We start from the raw sequence: 22,794 nt of genomic DNA, 5'->3' as shown, positions 1-22,794 counted from the left end.
AAGATAGGACAGGGTTCTTGGATTCTTGTGTGGTGTCTATGTTTAGAACTTATTGCGAAGTTCTAAAACTGTTGGTTGAAAATATCTAGGTTGAAAATATCAGCATCTTTTGTCAGGATTTTTGGTAGAGTATTCAGATTCTTTATTTCACAATCTTGATAAGATCATGGGATTGCATGTGGTGTTAATGGTCTTATGGTTCGAACTCTAGTTTGTTGAAAATATTGATTTTTCTTTTTCTTCTCCTTTCTATTGGGGTTCAAATAGACTTTCAGATTCTTCTAAGGCTTTCTGTTTCTCGATCTTGGGTAGCTTAGGATTTATTAGTGGTGGTAATGATCTTTTAGTTTGCATTCTAGTTTTGTTGTCAAGAATATGATTTTTTTTTTCTTTTTCTTTCCGTTAGAGTATTAAACCTCATTTATTGGCTCTGCTATTGGAAATAAATTACTGGATTGTCTCAAAAGATCAGGATTATTGTTGTTTGGTTGTTGGATAGAATTTTTGGATTCAGGCAAGAATTCTATGTGCATTCATTTCATTTCTAATATGGCTTAATAACCTGCAGTTCCATATTTTTAATAGGCATGATATAATCAGTGAAGGCCATCTAACAAACAGATATTAGAGGATGAACTTCTACAGTATAATCATGATTATGAAAAAAATGGAGGACCCTCACTCTTGCCTAAGGAAAGAATGCAATTCTTTGTGTTTTATTGATTTCATTTTTATCTATTATGTGCCATGTGCTGTTGCATAACTCTTTATTTGTCAAGATCTTTGCATTGATGCATTGGGCATTGTTAAAATGAAAAATGCTCAGTATTTGTGAATTTGCATGATTTTAGAAGTTATTTAACTCTAAGAACTGTTTTACCTATAAATTTTTATTTTTTCCTTGAAATCCTCATTATGTTTCATCTAATCTTTTAGGTTTTGACTGATATCAGGCGGCATAAATTTTAAATCCTCTTTTAGCCATGTGTTGCTATAGTGCTATTAAGTATTGGTTGATCGGTGCATAATGCTTTTTCTATTGGATTTTCTATTCTGATAGTTTTTGATTTATGCTGTAATTTGATATTAAGTAGTTCTTTTGAGTAATTTATAATGTTATTTATGTAGATTGTTTTACTAATGTCTGAATCTAAAATGGATGAAAATGAGACTGTGGAACATATAAGGAATGAAGGTGATAAAAATAAAGATAATTCTAAAATTGATTGTGACAAAAGTTCTAAAAAAAGATCTTGGGTATGAACTCATTTTATTGAGGAAAGAAAATCTGATGGATCAATAGCTATATGCAAATATTGTAAAAAGATATTAAGTGGTAGTATGAAAGAAGGAACAAGTCATCTTAAATGGCATCTTGAAAATATTTATAAGAAATATCAAAAGAATCTAGTTAATCAAATATTGATAGTAGCAAGCTCAAAAGATTCGATGAAGTCTTTTAAATTCAATCAAGAAGAGAACAAAAAATTACTTGCAAAATTTATCATATGTGCCGAGCTTCCATTTCGTATTATTGAGCATCCTATTTTTTTAGATTTTATGAGATCTATTCAGGCATTGTTTAATATTGTTGATCGTAAGATAGTAAGAAATGACTATATGACTTTATACCAAGTAGAAAGAAAAAAATTACTTGATATATTTAAGAAATTAAGTTCTCGGGTTAGTTTCACTATTGATATTTGGATATCAAATCAGAAAATTGGTTATATTTTTCTCACAGCACATTATATTGATTCTAATTTTATTCTGCATAAGAAAATAATTAGTTTTAAGAAACTACCATACTCTCATACAAGTTTTACAATTGAAGATGCTATTGAAAAGTGCCTTCTTGAATGAGAACTAGATTCTAAAATGTGTGCTATTACTTTAGATAATTGCTCTACAAATGATGCTGTAATTAGAAGGATTCAAGATCATTTTTCTTACGGAATGTTATTTAATGGGAAGTATAGTCATATTAGATGCTGTGCACATATATTAAACATTATGGTTAAGGATGGAATGAAAATAATTCATAAAGCTATTGAATGCATAAGAGAGATTATCAGATATGTATCTGCATCCTCATCTCGAATGCAAGGATTTAATGAAATTGCACAATATATGAGACTTCCTATTAAAAAAAGATTCAATTTGGATGTTGCTATAAGATGAAATTCTATTTATGAAATGTTGACTGATGTAATTATTTATGAATATATTTTTATTAGATATGCAACTGAGCATTCATGTGTATATCCTAGCAACGATGAATGAAAACAAACTGATGTAATTTTTAAATTTTTAGAAGGCTTTCTAGATGCTACTAAAGTATTTTCTGGTTACAAGTATCCCACATCTAATTTCTATATAAAAAAAGTTTGGAGAATTAGGGCTTTATTGATGAATGGGAGTGTTGATACCAATGATAATTATGATATACTAAAGCAGTTGACAAATAAGATGCAAAAGAAGTTCAACAAATATTGGTCTCAGGTGCAATATTTTATTAATCATTGCTTATATTTTGGATCCGAGATGAAAGTTGATATTTATAGAGTTTTGTTATCAAATGGTATTTGATGCAGAAGAAAGCAAGAAGAAGATTGATGATATTCGTGCTTGCTTTTATAAATTTTATAATGAGTATGCAGATGCAACTAGAATATAGCCTTCTATAGGTTCAAGTGAGTTAACAGCTGATTTTGATGGACAAAGGAGTATAAATTTAATTTCTTCTTTTAATTTGAGTAAAATAAAATTTGGCATAGATTTTGTTCAGTTTAGAAATCAAAGTTCTTCGAAAAGACCAAAGAGATCAGATCTAGATAGTTATTTAGATGATGATGTACTTTTTGATTTGAGGGACAAGCAGTTTGATATCTTGGCATGGTGAAAAGCAATACAGCAGTCTATCCTATATTATCAAAAATAGTAAGAGACATTCTCGCTATTCCAGTCTCTACTGTTTCATCAGAATTGGCATTCAGCACTGGTGGTAAAGTTATAGATCAGTATCGGAGTTCATTGAGCCCATCTACGGTTGAGGCCTTAGTTTGTGCTCAAGATTGACTTCGTGAACAATATAATGAAGATATATAAATATTTTAAATTTATATTATATTTTTTATTTACTTATAATATTTATATTTTAAAGATTTATGATTGATATGTGTGTTAACTGTTACAAGTAGCTTAATTATGGATGATGGCATCCTAGAGCGAGCCAAGCAGTAAAGTTGGGACATGGATATAATATTATGTAAGCATCTTTAAAATTTATTTTAATCTATATGAAGTTACAAATTTTTATATTTAAATTTTTTTATCTTCTAATTATTTAGTTTATTCTAAATTCAGATTTTCATGATAATGGATGAATGAAGATGGAGGTTGCTTCTTGTATTTTGGTATGCGCTCATCAATCTCTTTCTTTAAGTAAATTAAAAAATGACCATATTGCATTCTGATTGATTAAGTTTTTTTGAAGACAGTTGAGTGTATCACAACTTGAATGCAGAAGTATATAGCTGCTTCTTTCTTTTTTTCTTTTTTTCTTAAATAATTGGTGTGTGATAAGTGTAGATGGGCACTAATGATCTCATTGCCAAATTAGCTCAGCAAACAGATTTTTCTTTGGGCACTAATGAGGCTATTCCATATGAACTGGCTGTTATTTTGCAGGAAGATCATAGTGGAAAAACTAGGGAAAGAAGACTGGAGTAACAGGGAGATCTACATGCAGATTTTGTTTAAACTGCCACTTACTTGGGATTCTCCATTTTGGATGATTTTTGAAGTCTTAAGGTAGAAACTATTGGGATATTTATGTACACAGGTTCCGCTAGTATTAGCATTCTATTTGAACATAGTTTTTTGCTGATTGGCTTACATATTCATGTAGGGTATGTGGGTTAATGTTCTGAGTAATGTTCTTAACTATTATAATCACATCTTTGAATCTCTGTTTCTGAACCTTTATCTTTGAATGGGGAGCTTTTGGTTCCAGGTTCTACCAAAAAAAAAAAAAATGCAAAAGCATAAAATTGCTAAGTTCTTTTTCTTTTTGTTATATGGACATGTATCATTTGCGGTCTTATTTTGAGGAAAAATGTCTTCACAGATGTCATAAGGGTCATAACTTTGAGATCTAAATAAGAAATAAAGTAATATTTTTCTCAACTTACTTTTTTTCTGAGATCAAAATCAATTCCCATCAAGCTTTTATTATCCCATTCTACATCCATAACAATGTACAGGGTTGGTCTTCTTCATCAACAGATAATGTACTGGGTTTGCTGGTATCAATCTTACTTCCTCTACAAGCTTGATGGAATCGGAGCTTATTCCTTTATCCATTACAATTTCTGCATCCCTTTTTATTCACTATTTTACAGCTTCTTCATTATCCACACATCTGCATATATGGTTTTATTTATAGCAAGTCAACTCTAAGATGGTTATTCAATGACCCATATACAGGCTCAAATCATGCAACGGCACAACTGGGAGGAGTTTTGGTTCAATTGATCATAAAACTGGATTGCTGTAATACATGTGTTAGCATGTGGAAATAAGCGTAGAAAGGAGATAAGAATAACCAGCTTATTTGCCAAATCAAAGGACTACTGTTTCACTTCAAGGATCTTTTTCACAACAAGGTGTCAAAAACATATTTTCAGCTTTAAATATTACTGATACGGCTGTCTTCAAACTGTCTATCTTACTCTAAGCAATATCCGAATTCAGCTGCTAATGAATTCTAATTTGTATTTCATGGTCGATTATTGTTACTACTTGGTTGCCTTATCCCAGAACTACAGGTCAACGACATCTTTCCCCTAGCAATTTTATTTGAGATTTCTGGATGCTCTACATCAATACTAATTCAAGGGGCAATGCTGTTATCCTTTTTTGTAGTGTCGTTTTGGCTTTGTTGTGTAACATCTATTATAGATTTCAAGCTCTCGTATACTTTGCTGTTTAATATTTAAGTGAAAACTCTATTTTTATCAAAAAAAAAAAAAAACTCTTGTATACTTTGTTGTTTAATATTCAAGTGAAAGCTCCATTTTACTATTTAATATTCAATGCCTACAAGATTATGATGTTCAAATAACAACCTAGGTTCAGGCCGGCCCAATTAGATTCAGACAAAGCCAATTAGTTTCGGACCGGCCCAATTGGGCCCGGGTCGGGCTCGGGCCTCATACTTTGAAAAATTTTCGGGCTGAAGCCCGACCCGAAGCCCATAAAAAAATTACGGACCAGGCTTGAGTAAGGGTGTGGCCCGACCCAGTCCGACTCAATTTCACTCGATGATTGGACACTTTTTAAAAAAAATTCACAATAAATATCACATTAGCAAAACAAGAATTTTGATCTATTATACTACTTGCAAGATAAGCATTCTCTGCCTGTGTTTTTTCATGCCATGATCTTTTGTAATTTTAGCAATAAGGCTTGTGGCTTTTCTAGTATAGTCCATAAAATCTTGAAGTCTAAATACACCATATAACCTTGTCAAAAAGAAGAACGAGCCCCAATGATTGGACTCCTTTTCTTTCATCAAACATCTTGACTGCTAACCTAAGGAAGTAAAATGAATCAATCTGGATAAAAAATACTAGGTCAATTGTTTATATTTGTGAATAAAGTTCCTCTTCTCCACCAAAAACACAACTGAGCCATCTTTGCACATCCCACCTCTCTCCCCGCAGCTGTAGTTTTCTCATTTTTTTTGATAAATACATCTCAATTAGCTCAATTCTTTCTTTCAAAGGAAATAAGAGGAATTCTGTTTCTAAAGACATTCGTCCATCCATATTTCCAGTCACATGTATTTCACATGCTTAATAAGGTGACAAGACAATTTCACATGCTTAATAAGGTGACAAGACACTCATGATGCAATGTCCAGCAGCTGATATCAGCATGTGCCAATATAGATTGCCTTCAACGGTCGCATCACTTGCTAGGCCTGTTGGCCTAAAGTGAAGTCAGGATTGACTTAGCATAGCTGAAGCCGGATCAGATACCAATATACTTATATCCATATTTATTTTATTTTAAAAAATATATATTAAAAAATAAAAAAATTTATATTTATATTTATTTTAAATATATATGGATACAAATTAAATATTAAAAATATAAATATAAATATAAATCAAATAATTAAATTTTATGATTATAAAATCAAATATTTTACTAAATAAATGATAACTCAAGTTAATAACATATAATGATTATATATTTTTTTTAAAAATTTATAAATAATATTACAACTAAAATTGAATATCTGATCAAAAATTTGTCTGTCAATATCCTTATTTATTTTTTCTTATCAAACATGAATACAGATATTAATTAAATATTTAAATTTTTATTTATATTCAGATAAATTCAGATACAAAAATAAATCCAAAAAGATATCATCCAACCTACTTTAACCTCTATAAATTAGCAAAAAAAAAAAAAATTATAACAACAAACTGCACCGAACAATGCAGTAGACTGGCTGACTGCCCTTCTTCTTACCATTTATTCTCTAAATGCAACAATCACACAATTCATGTTCTAGCCAGATTATTAATTCTGGGCAGTAAAAGGATAAACCTTTTCCACCAGATATCATATCTATCAGAATGACAGCTCATCTATATGCTTGCTTTTGACATACAGAAGAAAGCTTCAACACATAATCATCCAAGGGTGGAGTTTCCCACTCTATTCCCTCAATTACCACAACCATCTACAAATAAACATTACAAAATGGTCCATGGGCACCAATATTACAACACTTCAATTATGACAACTGGCATACAACACAATTATAAGAAACCATAAGCCAAATATACAGTCTAGGAGGTTTCCCACGCAAACACCTGTATTTCCTCATCTCTGACCACATAATCTTCAGGATGGTGCTGTTGAATTCCACCCTTTCAAGTTGGCAAACATGCTGAACAATGAGGCAAAACTAGCATGACTGGTGCAACATGCTTGTTGTTGTCCAGATTCAAACTATTCCGCTGCAGAATCACCAGATAATCGCTCATATAATTGATAGATCAAAGTTGATTTAGACATCTGAGGCTCCCTCTCAAGGACTGCAATCACATCCTTGATAGAAATGCTGCGTGCCACTTTTGGATGAGAGACTGTCACTGGACTTCTCCCCAATTTTCTCATGCCCCCTGGGACATTAAAATAGTAAGTCAATATAAATCAGTAGTTCAATCCCTTTTATCAGGATGGAGGACACCCACCCAGCCCAAGTTGAGCTGCAGGCTATACCTACCATTTACAACTAATTCTTGAAGACGGTAACGGAAAAGAATGTCTTACACTTACCAGATATAGCTGCAGCAGACAAGCCTTTCTTTTCAGCTTCTTGTTGTTCTCTAGAAATTCTTCCAGAGCTTGATAAAGTCTTGTGGGTGGTAGTTTTACCAGGTTGGGAACCAGAGGCTCCATCCAGTCCTTCCCGTTTCTGCCGAGCTTGCTCAGCCATCAGTTGCCACTTTGAAAGCATATCATCTCCCCCAACTGCAGCTCGGGCAGCAACATTTGCAGCTGTCGTTCTCATCTTATCATCCTCTTCTTTGTTGGCCTGCATGAGTGGAGAAATTCTGCAGTGGAAAAAAGACACAGACAACTCTCCCAATAAAGAGCAGCATTTTCAAAGAATGATACCTTAAGAGTCTTTGAACGCCCTTCATCCTTGTCCTTGTCAGTATCAGCCCCTGCATTCCCCTCCACCTATGATTGCAGATAATGAAAATAATAGCTCATATGGATTTTGTTCAACAAATAATATTAAGAAAAAAAAATCGAAGAAACACAGCAAAGGGAAAAAGTTAAGGCAATATTTTGGCACCTAAAGTAATTAATTTCATTCATAACCAAAACTAGTACCTAGATGCATAAATAAATGTGCAGGGATGCCTGATTCAGAGATAAGAATCCCATTTTGCATGGAATGACAAAACTTTCACAGACCAATGCTTTAAGTTTTCATTCAAGATTAATGGTCCTCTTCGCTGAAAATGCTATGGTGAGTGTGGATATAGACAACTACAATATAGATAAGTAATCACATTTATTGGCCACACAGACTGGCCATAATCTCTTATAGCATAGAGGTTAATACATATATTAATCAACCCCCCAGTTCCAGATGCTCTTGGCCTTTGTACATGGGCTATTTCATTTAACTAAAGTAGCTCAATCTTCATATCTATTTGCTCTCTGTTCCTTCTGTTCTTGTCCTTTGTAAGCTGCACATTTAAGGCTAACTATTCCACTTCAAATATCATTGGGTGTTATTTGAAGAATTTTTTGTTGCTCACTTTCTTCACTACAAAATCATAAGAAGTTCACATAAGATTCTGAACTGGCTTACAAAAATCATTTCTTATATTTAAGTACATCTTATCCTATCAATACTAAATCAAAACAAAACAAATGCTAGAAGAAAAAACACCTACACTTCTGTGGTTTGAAAGTAAAAAAAACGATTTAATAGAAAAGCTTCAAACAGAGAAGGAAGGATCTGGAATGTTCTGCTAAGGAAGAGAATGATGCCATGTAGAACAAAGTTCAGTCAGGAATAATAAGAACTCAAACTACTCACTTCATTTACTTTTCGGAGCTTTTCCGCTTCTTCAGTCTGCTTTTTGTCCCACTCCTCCTTAGCTTTCTTGTTCATGAACAAAATCTGGCGTCGAACATCTGAAGTGATGACGAATCGATGTCTTGTCTTCTCAATATCAACCCTCTATTACAAATATAACATGGCTAAAAAAACAGAAGATGACAAACAGCTAAAATTAAGGGGTAAATAATATTAGGTTATTAACCTGTTTCGATAGTCTTATTAGGTAACTTATCAAACCCCGCAAACGCTCCCCCATGCACTGCAAAATAGGACCAATGAGGTTAGGACATCGGATCCCAACCCAAAAGAAAAGGAAATTAATAGGTAATATCTCACCATTGACAGGCAACGCTCCACATCACTGCTTATACTCTTTAAACCACATTTTGACACTGCCACAAACACCATTGATCATTCACTTTATGTTCTGTAACTTCCGTTACATCTTAATCATAAAAATTTATTAAAAGAAATGGAGTTGTATCTGGCTCAGGTGCAAAAAAATAGTAACTGATATCTGCTAGCTTTTTCTGAAGAGGACCCTTCTGCAGAATCAACCGTTCTTCTTCTTCTTGTACAACTCTTCTTGTTGCTTCCGAAGCTCGACTCTCCTCCTTGGGGCCTGATAACAGTTGCTCTTCCTCTTCCTAAAAGAACCAGTATAAAATTAAGTTTCCAGGTATGAATTATTTAACAATGAACTCAGTAAATAACCAAAAGCACATATTTTCCATATGGAGACAAAAGGGAGAAAGTTCATACCCTCAGGTTAACCCCGCTAACAGCTGTAACATCATTTAGTTGTTCAATGCTTTGATCAAGAAATGCTCCAGTCGTCTTCTGCTTTTTGCTAATGGTATAATTTAAAAGATTTGCTGAAGTCATTTATACTAAAACATAAAATATTTTCCATATTGTATGAATGAAAAAACACACACTAAAGACATGAGGCTAACCTGGACATGGGTGGGGAAGTGCCTAGTGCTTCATGTGGCTTCTTCTGCCCAGCTGGTGGTTTCTTTTGGGGAGTTCTTGTAGTAGGTCCACCCTGAAGTGGTGGGGTTGCAGATGAAATCTGAGATTGCATCTGATTCTATATTGTAATCAAAGGAATTTACAAGTTATTATTTCTATGATAATTAATGTCGTATTATATGCGAATACTGCCATTGTGATAAAATGCTGTTTTGCATTGGTAAGAGGAAAGAGCTGAATTTTTTCCTAGAAAACCAGTAGTTCGGTAAATTTTTCTGGTAATTTAAAAGCCAATAGTTCAGAAATTCGGGACAATATTCCACATGCATACTTCTAAAGAGTGGGCAATCCCTCTCAGATGTGTTTTTATTAAGGTGGTATAAGCAGGTCAAGATATTTGACATGCCGAATGATGACCAATTGATACTAAAGACCAAGCAGGTGACAGTATTAAATGGACATGGAAACTAGAGTTACGTACAGACATCTGTGCAAGTGCTTTGGAAATAGGAAAAAAAAAAAAACAATTTGGGCATAGATAGGGTAAAATTGTTGATTAAGTTTATTTTTTTAATACTATAGAATTGTAAATGTTAAAAGATAATATTTGTTAAGGTGTTTTATCTTCTATATACAATTAACAAAGTGTTCCTTCATTGATAAGTTCTAACAAATTATTGTATTCCTATTGATTTCAAATATTCCAATAATTATGACTAAAAGGTGTATAGTAGTAAATAAGTGGTGCTTGAATTGATTCTAGAAAGCAGTCACAAGTATTCCATAGGTTAAACTCCAGCAATTTTTAAATCATATTGCTAAGGAAAAATTTTGATTAGTCTTTGAAGTCTCTGACATGTATGCTGATTAGTAGTTGAAGTCTCTGACATGTATGCTACTCACAAATACATGTCAAATGGATTCTACAAGGCTGGTGCGAGACTCAATGGGTTGAAGTAAATCTAACAAGTGAGATTCATCACAAGCAACAGTCCACGTAAACCTCATGGTACTTGAGACGTCTAATTGATGGAATTAGAGATTTTTAGGATCTTTTGAGTGTTCTTGTAAGTCTGTGCACCTTTAGTGAAGCTAATCAGGCTGCAGATTAGCTAGCAACCTGTGGAAAGGGGCTCAACAGCTATGTTTGGATGCCTGAGATGAACAGCGAGATGCATTGAGTTAAGCTGTCTCTTGGGTGGGGATGTGTAATGTCTCTTTTTGTTATAACCTATGATAATGCATTTTTTACCACTAAAAAAAAGAAGTTAACTGTATTTCTTATTAAGATAGTGTAATCAACAAACCAATTTATAGAAAAGAAAGGTGATCTATAGGTAAATTTATCTCTTCATTAAACTGTAAGCATTAATTATTAGCATGATTTAAGAGGCAATGATAATTTTGTCCTCCAGTTGAAGAAGCTAAGAACATCCCAAGTTTCACAAAGCTCTTCTACAACTTTGGCCTTCTGTTTAAAAAGGGAAGGACATCTAAAAGTTTGGATAGCTCTTCTCCTTCAACAATAATTTGACCTCATTAGATAAGGTTAGTAGGCATGTCCTTGAGTCACTTGCCTGCATGTAGTACTCAGACCTAAGGAGGTAGCAATGCTAAATACTACTCCACAACACACAAATATCTATTTCTGAAATCAAAGAATCAGAATGCCATTCAAATGGCAAAAACCATGACTGAATTATTCTGGGTCCAACGTGGATAATCAATAAAGAAGTGTGTTGCTCAATAATGAAGTGTGTTGCTCTTTGCCATATCTACAAAGTCATAAGCATTTGACAACAGATAAGTCTTTTTTTTTTTCCCCAAGAAAAAGTTGCAGATTTTAAGGGAATTTTGTTGCTAGAAGTGAAAACTCATTCGAACTGATAGCAAGATACTATGTTAAAGATTGAATCCTATTCCAAATTGATCTTCTTAAGTTTTAATATTGTGTTTAGTATTAAAATTATTACTAGAAATCATGGTAAAAATGAACTCAATAAGATATTACAACCATCCCAAGACACGATGTTTCCCTGGTTGCATGTAGCACAATTATTCGCCTCTGTCATACAAATAACCAAACATTACAATAAATTACAACTATAATGAATGTAGTCAGGGACTAAAGTATCATGACATCAAAAAATGTATGATCCAGACATTTCGACTGCTGTTGGCAAGGGAAAATATGCAAATCCTTAAGTTACACTACTTGCATGCTCACATATGCAAGCAAAATTCCTTTCTTCATCTTAACGAATATGGCAACATGCAACATCCATTTGACAATTACTTATAAATACCCCATGAACAAATTCTGTGAATATGTACCATATATTTTCTACAAATTTAACCACAAAGTCACATGAACTACAATTAAATTAACAAAAGGAGAAGCTTACAAGCAACTAAGGCCTTGTTTGTTTGCGTAACAGCAAACCCCACTTAGCTGTCCCTGAATCTCACAAATCCTCCAAGAATCCCTTATCCCAAAGTAAAAAGTGGCGTTTGATGGAATTATGAGGTTTACTGGGATAAGATAAGAAAATTTTGAAAAAATAAGAAAGTGAAGAGAGTTTTCCACAAACATCCCACCTTTTACAAATGACCAGGTTGTCTCACTTTTTAGCACATAGACTGGATAAATTTAATCCCTCTAAAAACAACCCTCAGGTTAGTGGATAATCCAGTCCTAGCTCACAATTATCCTGCAACCAAACAGGGCCAGATGACTTGTAGAAGAAGAAATAAAGGAACTGAACCTACCCAAGTAAAATAATTTGACAACTGATGCTGGCATGTGTTGGCTTGCATCGGCCTATATGATAGCACAGGCAACAATGTGCTACTGTTGTTACAACATAATAAGAGTTGGAACTTAGTTTAACTACAGAAGGACTCAATGTAACCTACCCAAGGTAGATGTCAGTTATAGTCACATCAAGGTGGACACATGTTTGGTCCCCAGTTTTACTTACAATGTTTAGAATTTTTCATGCTTTAGACATTTGATCTGTGAATGATGGTTGTGGTTTAACTACTTTTCTTCAATTATAATGATTATTCTATTATGGATGATGTGGAATGTTTGACCTGGATTTTTTTTTTCTAGTTTTATATGTTTAATTTGGTTTTTAGTTAAAAAAGTCCAAATGGCCGAGTTGGTCTAAGGTACCAGTTTCAGGTACTGGTATGAAATTTATTTATTTACTTAATTGATCCTTGAGTAGGTTAAATTGAATCCTTCTGTAGTTAAACCAAGTTCCAACTCTTATCATACATGTTGTAACAACAGTAACACATTGTCGCCTATGCTATTATACAAGCCAAAACATACCAATACGATACAATAGTTATATGGACCCCTTATCATTACAGCATTCATACACAATGGTACATCGTATGACATTAGATACCAACCAATGATTTTGGGAATTGATCAACACAACAGAATCCCAATTCCTAACTTTGGAGCCTTACCTCAGACAGTAGACATGGTCTACACTATCACCACATTGTATTGTCATTCTTTCACCTCTCTGGTTATCAATGCTATCATTAGTTTAAACATTTTCGAGCTATTTAAAGTTGCTTCCTGGAAAGAGGGGAAAATTTTGATGGTATAATCTTTGGTGAAAATTTTTCCATCCATTCATGATATACATAAAATAGTCTGCCCTTTATTACAGTAATTGGTAAATAAGGGCTCAAAAAGCCAACTTATTAGCAATGAAGACAATTGTTGATGGATATGGTATGGCTATGGTAGATATTTCACTTTCTATTGGTATAAGAATTCAGAAGTCCAAATCATATTTCTAGTGAAACATGGTGTTACAGGTTATGCAGCAGAGTTAAGTTAAATTCATATTTCAAGAAATGATCACATATGGGATAGGCATGCGGCATCATCAGAAAAAAAACTTTTGTTAGTTAGATTTTTGCAACAGAGATCACCAATATCAACACATAATTTTGTTATCCACCATTTATTATGATTAGTTAAATAGTCAACAAGGGAACCATGAGCTTAAAGGTCTTGCAAAGTAGCACAGAATCACACTGAAATGGGGCTTTGAAGAGTTTTTCTTCTCTCTCTTTTTTAAGAATAATGGGACACTAAGGAGTCACTTGTTTGTTAAAAAGACATAAATGGGATAGGCCACTGAGGAGAGTTCTCAAGTGTGGTCATTAAGTAAGCATTTCAATGGGTCATTGAAAAGTCACCTAGGGTAGTTAGCAAGTCATGGTATTCTCCTCCAATTAGAGGCTGTAAAAATCTCAATTATGATTTCTTTTCTTATCTTTGTTCCAACACCTTCTCTATTCCATTCTTCATATGGGAATTCAGGTCTTCCTGTGATCATCTTTACAAGGACACCCACAAGTCATGGCAACCTTGGTGAATAAATTTATCAATAATTTTCTTTTCTTTATTGTCTCTTAGAATCTTTAGTCATTCTTTGCACTTCAATACCAGCAAAACTGAACTCTAAAAAACCCTGATATTCTGTATTGACTAATTCTATTTTATTTTTGGGGCTAATAAAACTTTTTACACTTGGATCTTCTAAAAGTAGTCTCATGATAAAATTATGGAAGTAGTTGTTACCAGTTTTATTTTCTCAAAGCTTCTTTTGATATGTTTATTAAAAGACATATACACATCACTCCTTTTAATTTTGGTTCATGAATTAAAATTAGTGAATTGCTACAAATATGTGGATCATTTGCCTTTTTATTTGAATGCATGTATGAGGCCTGCATTGCATAATACATCAGCGTGACAGCTACTTTAAATTTTGTAGACGATGATTGAATAAAAGCATATAGAAGTATCTCTCTCTGGAATGTGCACACAATGTGCCAATGGTGGCCAATTTTAATTTTGAGGTCACCTTGCTGACATATAATACCCTCCAGCTAAGCTGGAATCTTGCAAAGATGAGAAGCATCTGATCCTCAACTACTAAAATTCCACATATGGTATCCCAGTTATCATAATTTACAAGAACTAATCATAACATGAAACTCGTGTATGTTTTTTTGCCAAATTCTGTCACTTTTCATTTGCCCTTTCTCTTGTTTCTCTCTCTTGCTAAAGTCTTTGGATAACTAACAACTCTCAACTCATAAAAATAATCATCCTTATAAATACAACCTTGAATGAAAGCTTGGAATTATTGCCTTCAATATGAGATCATTGGCGTAGTATATAGTTTGGGTTTGAATTCCAAAGGGACGTTTACGTGGTAATGATCCAGTATCTTAATATATAAACAGCATTTCAAATTCAACAAATATGGTTTTGATTTATTATTTGTCTTTTGCTTTCTCTTTCACTAGCAAAAACGAAAGAACTTTTAAAACCAAAAGAAAAAATGATGCCTACTTTGTAGACCTTTCTTCTAATTTCCAGTTTTTCACCGTAAATCCAGAAGTATGCAAACATGATATTGTCAGCAGTCCAAAAAGTGAATATCCCCATAGAATTTGTCACTAACAATTTGAGATTTATTTTTCAAAAAAGGTTGAGCTATGCCGCAGCAGGTGTTTGCAATGGGTGCCACAAATGAAGGAGCAGTGCTGACCTCAACAACTCCCAATTGAAGCGGTTAACCCCACATCATGATGCACAAGGCACCTAAAACCGCCATATATATTCAATTCTTTCAGCTCGGACGAACGTGTTTCTCAAACCGAACAGTCTGTTCGACCACCTGTGTGGGAGAAATAAATCTTACTATTTCATTTCCTTGTAGGCTCTCCCACTTCATATTTTTGCTTCCTCCCGATGTTCCTCCCGATGTCCGCGAAACCAAATCACCTGGTTCAAGGTGAACCAAATTGAACCAGTCCAGAATTAGCTTAATTCAGCAATTCCGTTGGGGATTCAATGCGCACTAGCCTGCACCACTCTGAACCGAGTCAAACCACCTGGTTCAGCTCAATTTTGAGTGGTTCAACTCGATTTAGGAGCCGAACAAGCCCAATTATCTTGAAATCCTCCACCCCACTTCTCACATGATCACAATTACCTCATGCCATCCTTTTGCTCACGATCCTTCACAAGGTCAAGACTCAAGACCCTGGCTCGTTGCTAGAATTTTCAGCTTTTCGTCACCACCACTATTGATGCCCCGGCCCTACAGTTTGTCACCGGTGTCCTCCCTGTTGTCTCTGTCTCTGATGACACCCTCCTCTGCACCTTTTGCAATAAGGGCTTCACCCCTCCACCACTGCTGACTTCACCCTAGTGGTTTCCCTATGATCATGTCTACCACTAACTTGTAACCAAAACCCTCAACCCCTCTGCTGGTTGCTGCTCCCCCATGGAGGAGCAGCAGTCACTGTCAGCAATAGTAGCCATGCTTGGAGACATGGCATGGCAGTAGATGCAAGCCACATGCATTGGTTGGCATTACAGCGGGCAACAGCAGTGGCAATACAGTGGTCCTTGGCTATCCATTGCCATGTGTCATCGGCACGACTTGTCAATTATGGGAAGAGCTAGGAAGGGGAGGGGAGAAGCATGTGCAAAGGCAATGATAGTATATGAAGTTAGGGTTGGAGCCTTTAAAAATATCACTTGAGAAGAAGAGAAAAACCGATAGTAAAAAAGGAGGGAAGAAAAGCAAAATGGGAGGAAGAAGTAGACTGGAAGAGGTGATTGAATAATTTTTTTTCTCCAATTGGCCAGTCAAAGCAAACCATTCGGTTCGAGAAATGCCTTCCAATAGGATTAAGAAATTGAAGAAGTGTGATGGTTTTAGATGCCCTTCTATTGAGGCAACAGCATGATGATGCGGTGTAAAACGCTTCCCCCAAAATGACTACAAACTACTTTATTATGAACCATACAATTGATTTGCAGAATCTTTGATCACTAAATACAAAATAGGAAAAAAATGCATGCAATGTCACAAAATATATAGACACACACACGCATATATATAAACAAAGATCTCGTTGACCTAAATCAATGTTTTCCATGTTAACTTTTTGATGCTCGCAACTATAAATTCAGATTTCCAGTTCAAAAGATTTCAAGAGATACAGCTAATTAAATTGCTTAGACTCAAAAGATGAAGATCAACATTGTATTAAACATAGAATTAATGGTAAAGGCTAACCTGCACGGTTTGGTCCCCTTGGATTACCATGGGATTTGATACCTGAGCTTTATTTCCCATCATACTTGCAGGTGTAGCATATCCCAGTTTAGATGACTGTTTTTCCAATGTTTCCTCCTTTGATGATTCAAGATTTTGATTTCCCTGGTTACTATGCAATGAACCAAATGAAGAGCCCTCTGGCGTTGTGAATTGAGACTTGTGAGGAGGTTCAGATGGTGGATCAGCAACTTCTTGTTTCACATATGACATTGGTGGAAAAGCACCGCTCCTCTGCTCTTTGTTTGCCGATAATTGCCATGCCACTGGATGATGTTGTGATGCTGCATGGTTTGTCAATGATCCACTTTGTAGTCTCTTAGTTTCGTTGGTAACATTTTGCACTTCAGATTTAGGCATGTTCATCACATTCACAGGCTGAGTTGGCCCTAGTTGGGTCATAACCACTCCCTGAGTATGTGGAGCTTGCCTCATGAGTGAATCTTGAGTTTGTGATTTAAGAGAAGTTGTTGCCCCACTGATAGATGGCCTAGGATATGGATGGCCATGAAAATTACTTTGAGTGCTTCCATACATTGAGAAAGATGTCTGTGGAAGTTGTGTGTGTTGCTGCAGCTTGTTAACTGCTTGTAGTGAATTCATAGAAATGTCTCTTTCTGCATTCATTGTATTAACGTTACCAGGAAAATTCTGGGTAACATACCCCTTTGCATCTGACTTGTTCTCAATTTCTCGAGACTTCTGAATATTGCTTGCAAGGTTTGAAGTATCAGCCTGCATTTGGACTGTTGAAAGAGGAGGGTAAGGTTGGCGTGGAGGAGATCTGGGGCCTTTCTGGTTCTGAGATGATGGTGTTAAATGAAGAGGTGGAACCGATTGTGACTCAACGAACTGTTGAGCACCACCAGCTGAAATTTGCTGAGAGGAAGCTTGAGTCTGTAAGGAGTATTGGTTTGGATTTGTTTGTGCATTTCGAGTTGACTGGGCATGAAGCTGCTGACAAATTTTAACAAAAGCAAATTGTGAAAAAGAATTAAATGTATCTCAATACCAGAACAATAAGTGTTTCGCTCTATATCGGCTGGCATCATAAATCTTCTGCAATGAATTATTCTAATCAAGGGCCATGAACTCTAAGATTATTAAAATTAAAACAACCAAAATTCCATAAAATCAATTTACTTGCCTGCATTTGAACTTTCTGAGCTGCCTGCCTAAGCATCTGGTCCCCAACAATATTCCTTATGACCCTTAAAAAGTCTTCTTTGCTGACTTCGTTGGTCTAGGTAAAACAACAAGTGCGATGCAAAATCAGGTCAAGCTGTGGAATAGATCAATTTATGGAAGGCAGTTAACTTACAGCATGTCCACATAATTCTCATACCTCTCACTGAAAGTTAAATTCCAGATTTTGTCAGAGAGGTTGGGGGAAATGGTTCTTAGTATTGCTGCAAATTTTCAAGTTATTCACCAAACAATTCGTATAATTTCCTAAATTATACAAATATATTCAGTTCACCATCATTTTCTCATCTTTTTCTAATGCACCTTCAGAAGTTTCATGGATGCCACATTTACCCAACTTCCTGATTTTTGCAGGTCATATATAAGCTTGCCAAATTAGTTCTGAAACCACAGTCTTGAGTTAATGACCACGACTCCAGCTAAGCAGTAGAGAAAAAATATCAAGAATAGGAATGTCAAAAGATCCACCCTCAGGTTTCTAAATATGGACATAAGCTGCATGGATCTGTCTTTATCCAGGTGAGGGCGTAAGATTGGAATCAACATGTGGAATGGTATGCTAGAATTTACTTTCATCCTCCTCATAGAACTGTTTGCTTGGGGGAAATGGTTCTTAGTATTGCTGCAAATTTTCAAGTTATTCACTAAATAGTGCTTATAATATCCTAAATTATAAAAAAATATTCAGTTCACCATCATTTTCCCATCTTTTCTTTTGCACCTTCAGAAGTTTCGTAGATGCAACATTTACCCAATTCGCTGATTTTTGCAGGTTATACATAATCTTGCCAAACTAGTTCTAAAATCTCAGTCTTGGCATAATGACCATGACTCCAGCTAAGAAGTAGAGAATAAATATCAAAAATATGAATGTCGAAACACCCACCCTCAGTTTTGTAAATATGGACATAAGCTGCATGGATCTGTCTTTGTCCAGGTGAGGGCGTAAGATTGGAATCAACATGTGGAATGGTATGCTAGAATTAACTTTCATCCTCCTCATAGAACTGTTTGCTTGGTTAGCAGCTGGTGCTTGTTGACTATTCAACTGCTGCACTTTATGCTGCTGCTGGATCCCAGAATGCTGAGTAATGTCATGTTTTGGGCCCTGAACGCTAGTTTGTTCAGATGTGCCAGCCTTCTCTTTTTCAACAAATTGAAGGGGATTTGGTTCTGAGTGCAGCTGCTGGTTTTCAGAATGAGACTGTTCTTGTTGCAACAGCAACCGGTCATGTTCCGGTTGGCTGTTAACTTGTTGATCTTTATCTTTGGCACCAGATTCTTGTCGTATCAATTCTGTTTGAGAAGACTGCTGCTCTAAGGACTGCAAATGTTGTTGCTCTTGTTGTTGGATTTGCTGACCGGGATTGTCCTCCTGCATAGAATTTTCCCATTGTCCTAGTATTTGTTTTGATGCAGAACTGCTCCCTTGGGATGATACTCCAACTGATATCATGTAAAGGTCAAAACAGTTAATAAGTGAAAATAGTATTATAAAATAATTAAAATAAAAAGCGGAAACACATTATGGAAGATTAAAAATAAAAATAAGTAAATAAATAATATCGCTTTTCGTTTTACTTGTACAATATGAACAAGTTGCCAGAGTCATTCAGTCAAGCTTAACATAAACCATGCTATCAATTGGTGCATAATAACTGATGATGAGAAAAAGGATACCATAGTAAAAGTGTAGGAGCAACTTTATGCTACATAACCACTATACAGGCCTTCATATGAAAGCCAGATCTGGCAAAGGCCATCATTAAGTACCCACTACACTTTCTGCAGAATTCCAAAGAGATTGGGTGATTTGTACTTTGTAAAGTGTCACATAATCATACTGGAAAAAAATGCATTAGCCAAAAAAAAGATTATAGCAGCATGGCCTTGATCTTAATGATGACTTTGGCCCATTTGTCATCAAAAACAATCAAAATTATCTCCTTCATTTTTTGAGCCATGAACATCAGTATGTGTAACCTTCACCCGGATGCTCCAATTTTCTGGAACTTCAAAGTGCCAACACTTACTGGACACATGACATAACACTCTGTGGCACTCCACAAATGGAGTATCCTGTTTATGTCAGCTAGAAGTGACAGCATTTAGCACAGTTTTTTGAAGTGTCTTGTCAAGAAACACCTTATCAGAATTGATGAGACTTGAATTCTGAACTACTTAAATGTGCTACTGACCAGTCAATATTCTTTTGATGTCATCATATTTTGACAATTTTATGCATTTCTATTTTTTATCTGTTGAATTAGCAGAAAGTGTCCCATGCCAGGGTCATCTTGAGGTAATCATATGAAGCTAGGGCACTTGGATTAGAGAAATAGAACTGGAAACTAGGTTGGATTGGAGCGACAATCATGTGATTTTGTGTGTGGGGAATGTTAGTGGTAGCTGAGGACAAGAGTGAGATCCATTTATCAAGCAAGACATAGAAGGAAGAGACTAGGTCTGTTGATTAGGGAAAAGATACAGGACGTAGGGGATGAGAGCATTTTATAAGGCAGCAATGTTCCCCTTCTTAAAGTAGTTGCCCCAGCCCCAATATAAAAATCCTAGCTCGTACCCTATATATAGTATTGCGCATGCAGCCATTGCTAGACAGGCACACTCTAGATACCACAACAATGAGTCTGATGCATTAGTCAAGAAGTCTTGCATTAAAAAAATGAAGGTTTTTCTTTGAGGTGGTACAGCTTACAACAAGATAAAGCTGTTGTTCATAGAAAAAACCAGAATGATTTCCACATGATCTACATGTCAGGAAGAGAAAGAGAAATCTGTCAACCCTTGTAAGATGCACAACAGGCAGCTTCCTTGAAGATTTCATTCAATGGCAATCAAACAAGGCACTTCTTGCCTCAGCTCACAACCATGATAGCAACTCCTTGAAGTCTCAAAAACCCCTCATCAAGCTCCTGTGCACACACACACACACAAACACACACACACACACACACACACACACACACACACACAAAAGGATGTCACTGAAAGCCAACTGGATGATGCTATTCTTGCCATTTCTGCAACCATGAAATGAAACCCTCCAATTTCATGCAAGTGGGCTTGAATCTGACCAGGCATCCACATCTTAGTAGAAGATTTACATCTGTGCCAATTTAAGCTCCACATAGAAGGCTCTAGAAGACTAAGTCTAGAAAGCTTTAAAGAATCTGTGAAGAATACAATTAAATTTACAGCAAATTAATTGCTTGCTCGAGAAGTTTGCAAAATGTGTATCCAAGAGGTTGCTCACAACATAAAATAATTGGTTGCACACCCTATGATTTTAGCAGATTGATATCAGAAATTCCTATACTATGATCATCTTTTCAGCCACTGTGCTCCAAATCCTTCGCCTCAATGAATCCCTTCTATATTTGGGCATCTGATAGGTTCCTTTTTGTAAGTCCATTCTGACAGCTAAACTTTTATACCTCATTTATCAACTCCATTCCCCCTCCAATGCCTTGCGCCATTTCAGAGCATTCCTCATCAAATATATTGCAAAACCTTTTTGAAAAAATACAGGCTTGTTCGTAGGAAAGAAAAAAGAAGTTGAGATGACAATTCCTTCCACCTCCATAGCACGTTTACTGACTTCCCACTAAACCTGTTCCTCCAGCTAATTGGCATTTAAGAAGCTAAATTTCGATTTCTTTTCTTTTTTTTTTAAAAAAAAGGAGACAATTTCATAATGATCCATAGAGTTCAAGTAGCCATCAAAATTTTAGTTTTTTTTTTTTTTTTTCAGAAAAAAATATAGTAAACTGAAGCAAGAAAAGCTCGTGAAAGCATGAAACAACGGATGGGTATTTTACCTGTATCGGGCTCCGAGGGGTGGGAGATGGCAGCAGCATCGCCTCCGATATCCCGATTCAAGGCAGCCGTGAATGCCTCCACATCCGCACCGGAATGCATGCTCTCGTCCTGCTCCCAAACATCAAACAATCTTAGGTCAAAATACTCAGCAATTTGAACAAAAATTGGGCAAAAAGTTCAAATAGGCTCGCATTGAGTGAGGATTTAGCACGAAAGAACTAAGAGAGGGAAGAGGATAAGAACCACATCGTCTTCGAGGAGCTTCATGATGGATGGATCCATGGCGGCAAGACTTGGATATTGGGGAGCGGAGCCTTCTCTCGGGCTGAACAAAGTCTTTAAGCTCGTTTGGGTTTAAAGGTGGCTGAAGTTTTATAGGCGCTTAGGTTCGGAAGCTCGACATTGCTTCCGATCATGGCGGCTCGGCAAGGGTCGGGGCCAGGGACAGTCGCCCGACAGGGTTTGCAGATGAAGCAGCAGCCGCTGCTGTCTTTGGACTCCAATCCTTACGGACGCCGTTGGTCACAACCGGTGTAGCGCATGTGAGGTGCACGTGCAGATACACATGAAGGTATATGGATTGGATGGACACCATTTCGTCAATCAAAGCTTATTTGCCGTGGTATTGATAAGTATTTTTTTAGTCTAAATTTACAATTTATAAATTTTAGCTTCTCCCCAGAATTCTTGCTCATTGGTTTAATAATACAAATACATGCGCACGCGTGCATATATATATATATATATATATATATATATATATATATATATATAATATTTTTAAGATCTCAATAATTTTTTTTCTACGAGATTCGGACTGCTTTATTTCAAAATTATTTTTGGATACTTATGAATATAAATTTAATTCGATTTATAATTTTATTATTTAACTTATTGTATTAGTTAAATTCGTGGATCCAATAAAATCCT

The 22,794-nt window shown here is 35.5% G+C and overlaps 1 protein-coding gene and 1 pseudogene across 4 annotated transcripts; one reads left to right on the top strand and one right to left on the bottom strand.

Moving 5' to 3' along the window:
* Window positions 1-1,140: 1,140 nt before the first annotated feature.
* On the top strand, window positions 1,141-3,217 carry LOC140854148 (zinc finger BED domain-containing protein RICESLEEPER 2-like; annotated as a pseudogene).
* Window positions 3,218-6,646: 3,429 nt separating this feature from the next.
* LOC105058040 (transcription initiation factor TFIID subunit 4b) lies at window positions 6,647-22,388 on the bottom strand. Of its 4 annotated transcripts, XM_010940816.4 has the most exons (15): window positions 22,108-22,386; window positions 21,864-21,972; window positions 18,911-19,470; window positions 17,966-18,061; window positions 17,483-17,775; window positions 16,780-17,308; window positions 9,625-9,761; window positions 9,431-9,518; window positions 9,180-9,315; window positions 9,005-9,060; window positions 8,871-8,927; window positions 8,645-8,788; window positions 7,705-7,770; window positions 7,363-7,621; window positions 6,647-7,205 (listed from the first exon to the last, which is right to left on the bottom strand). In XM_010940816.4, the coding sequence occupies exons 1-15, from the start codon at window positions 22,144-22,146 to the stop codon at window positions 7,033-7,035; spliced, it is 2,742 nt and encodes a 913-aa protein (XP_010939118.1). In that variant the 5' UTR covers window positions 22,147-22,386; the 3' UTR covers window positions 6,647-7,032. The 4 variants fall into 4 exon arrangements, with proteins under 4 accessions (XP_010939118.1, XP_010939117.1, XP_010939114.1 ...); XM_010940815.4 differs by having other exon boundaries at window positions 9,625-9,716; window positions 16,780-17,775; window positions 22,108-22,388; XM_010940812.4 differs by having other exon boundaries at window positions 16,780-17,775; window positions 22,108-22,387.
* Between the last annotated feature and the right edge of the window lie 406 nt (window positions 22,389-22,794).

This window comes from Elaeis guineensis, chromosome 15, assembly GCF_000442705.2.
Source record: "Elaeis guineensis isolate ETL-2024a chromosome 15, EG11, whole genome shotgun sequence".
Classification (NCBI taxonomy): domain Eukaryota; kingdom Viridiplantae; phylum Streptophyta; class Magnoliopsida; order Arecales; family Arecaceae; genus Elaeis; species Elaeis guineensis.
Note: the sequence above shows the minus strand (reverse complement) of the source record. Positions and strands in the feature narration are given on the sequence as shown.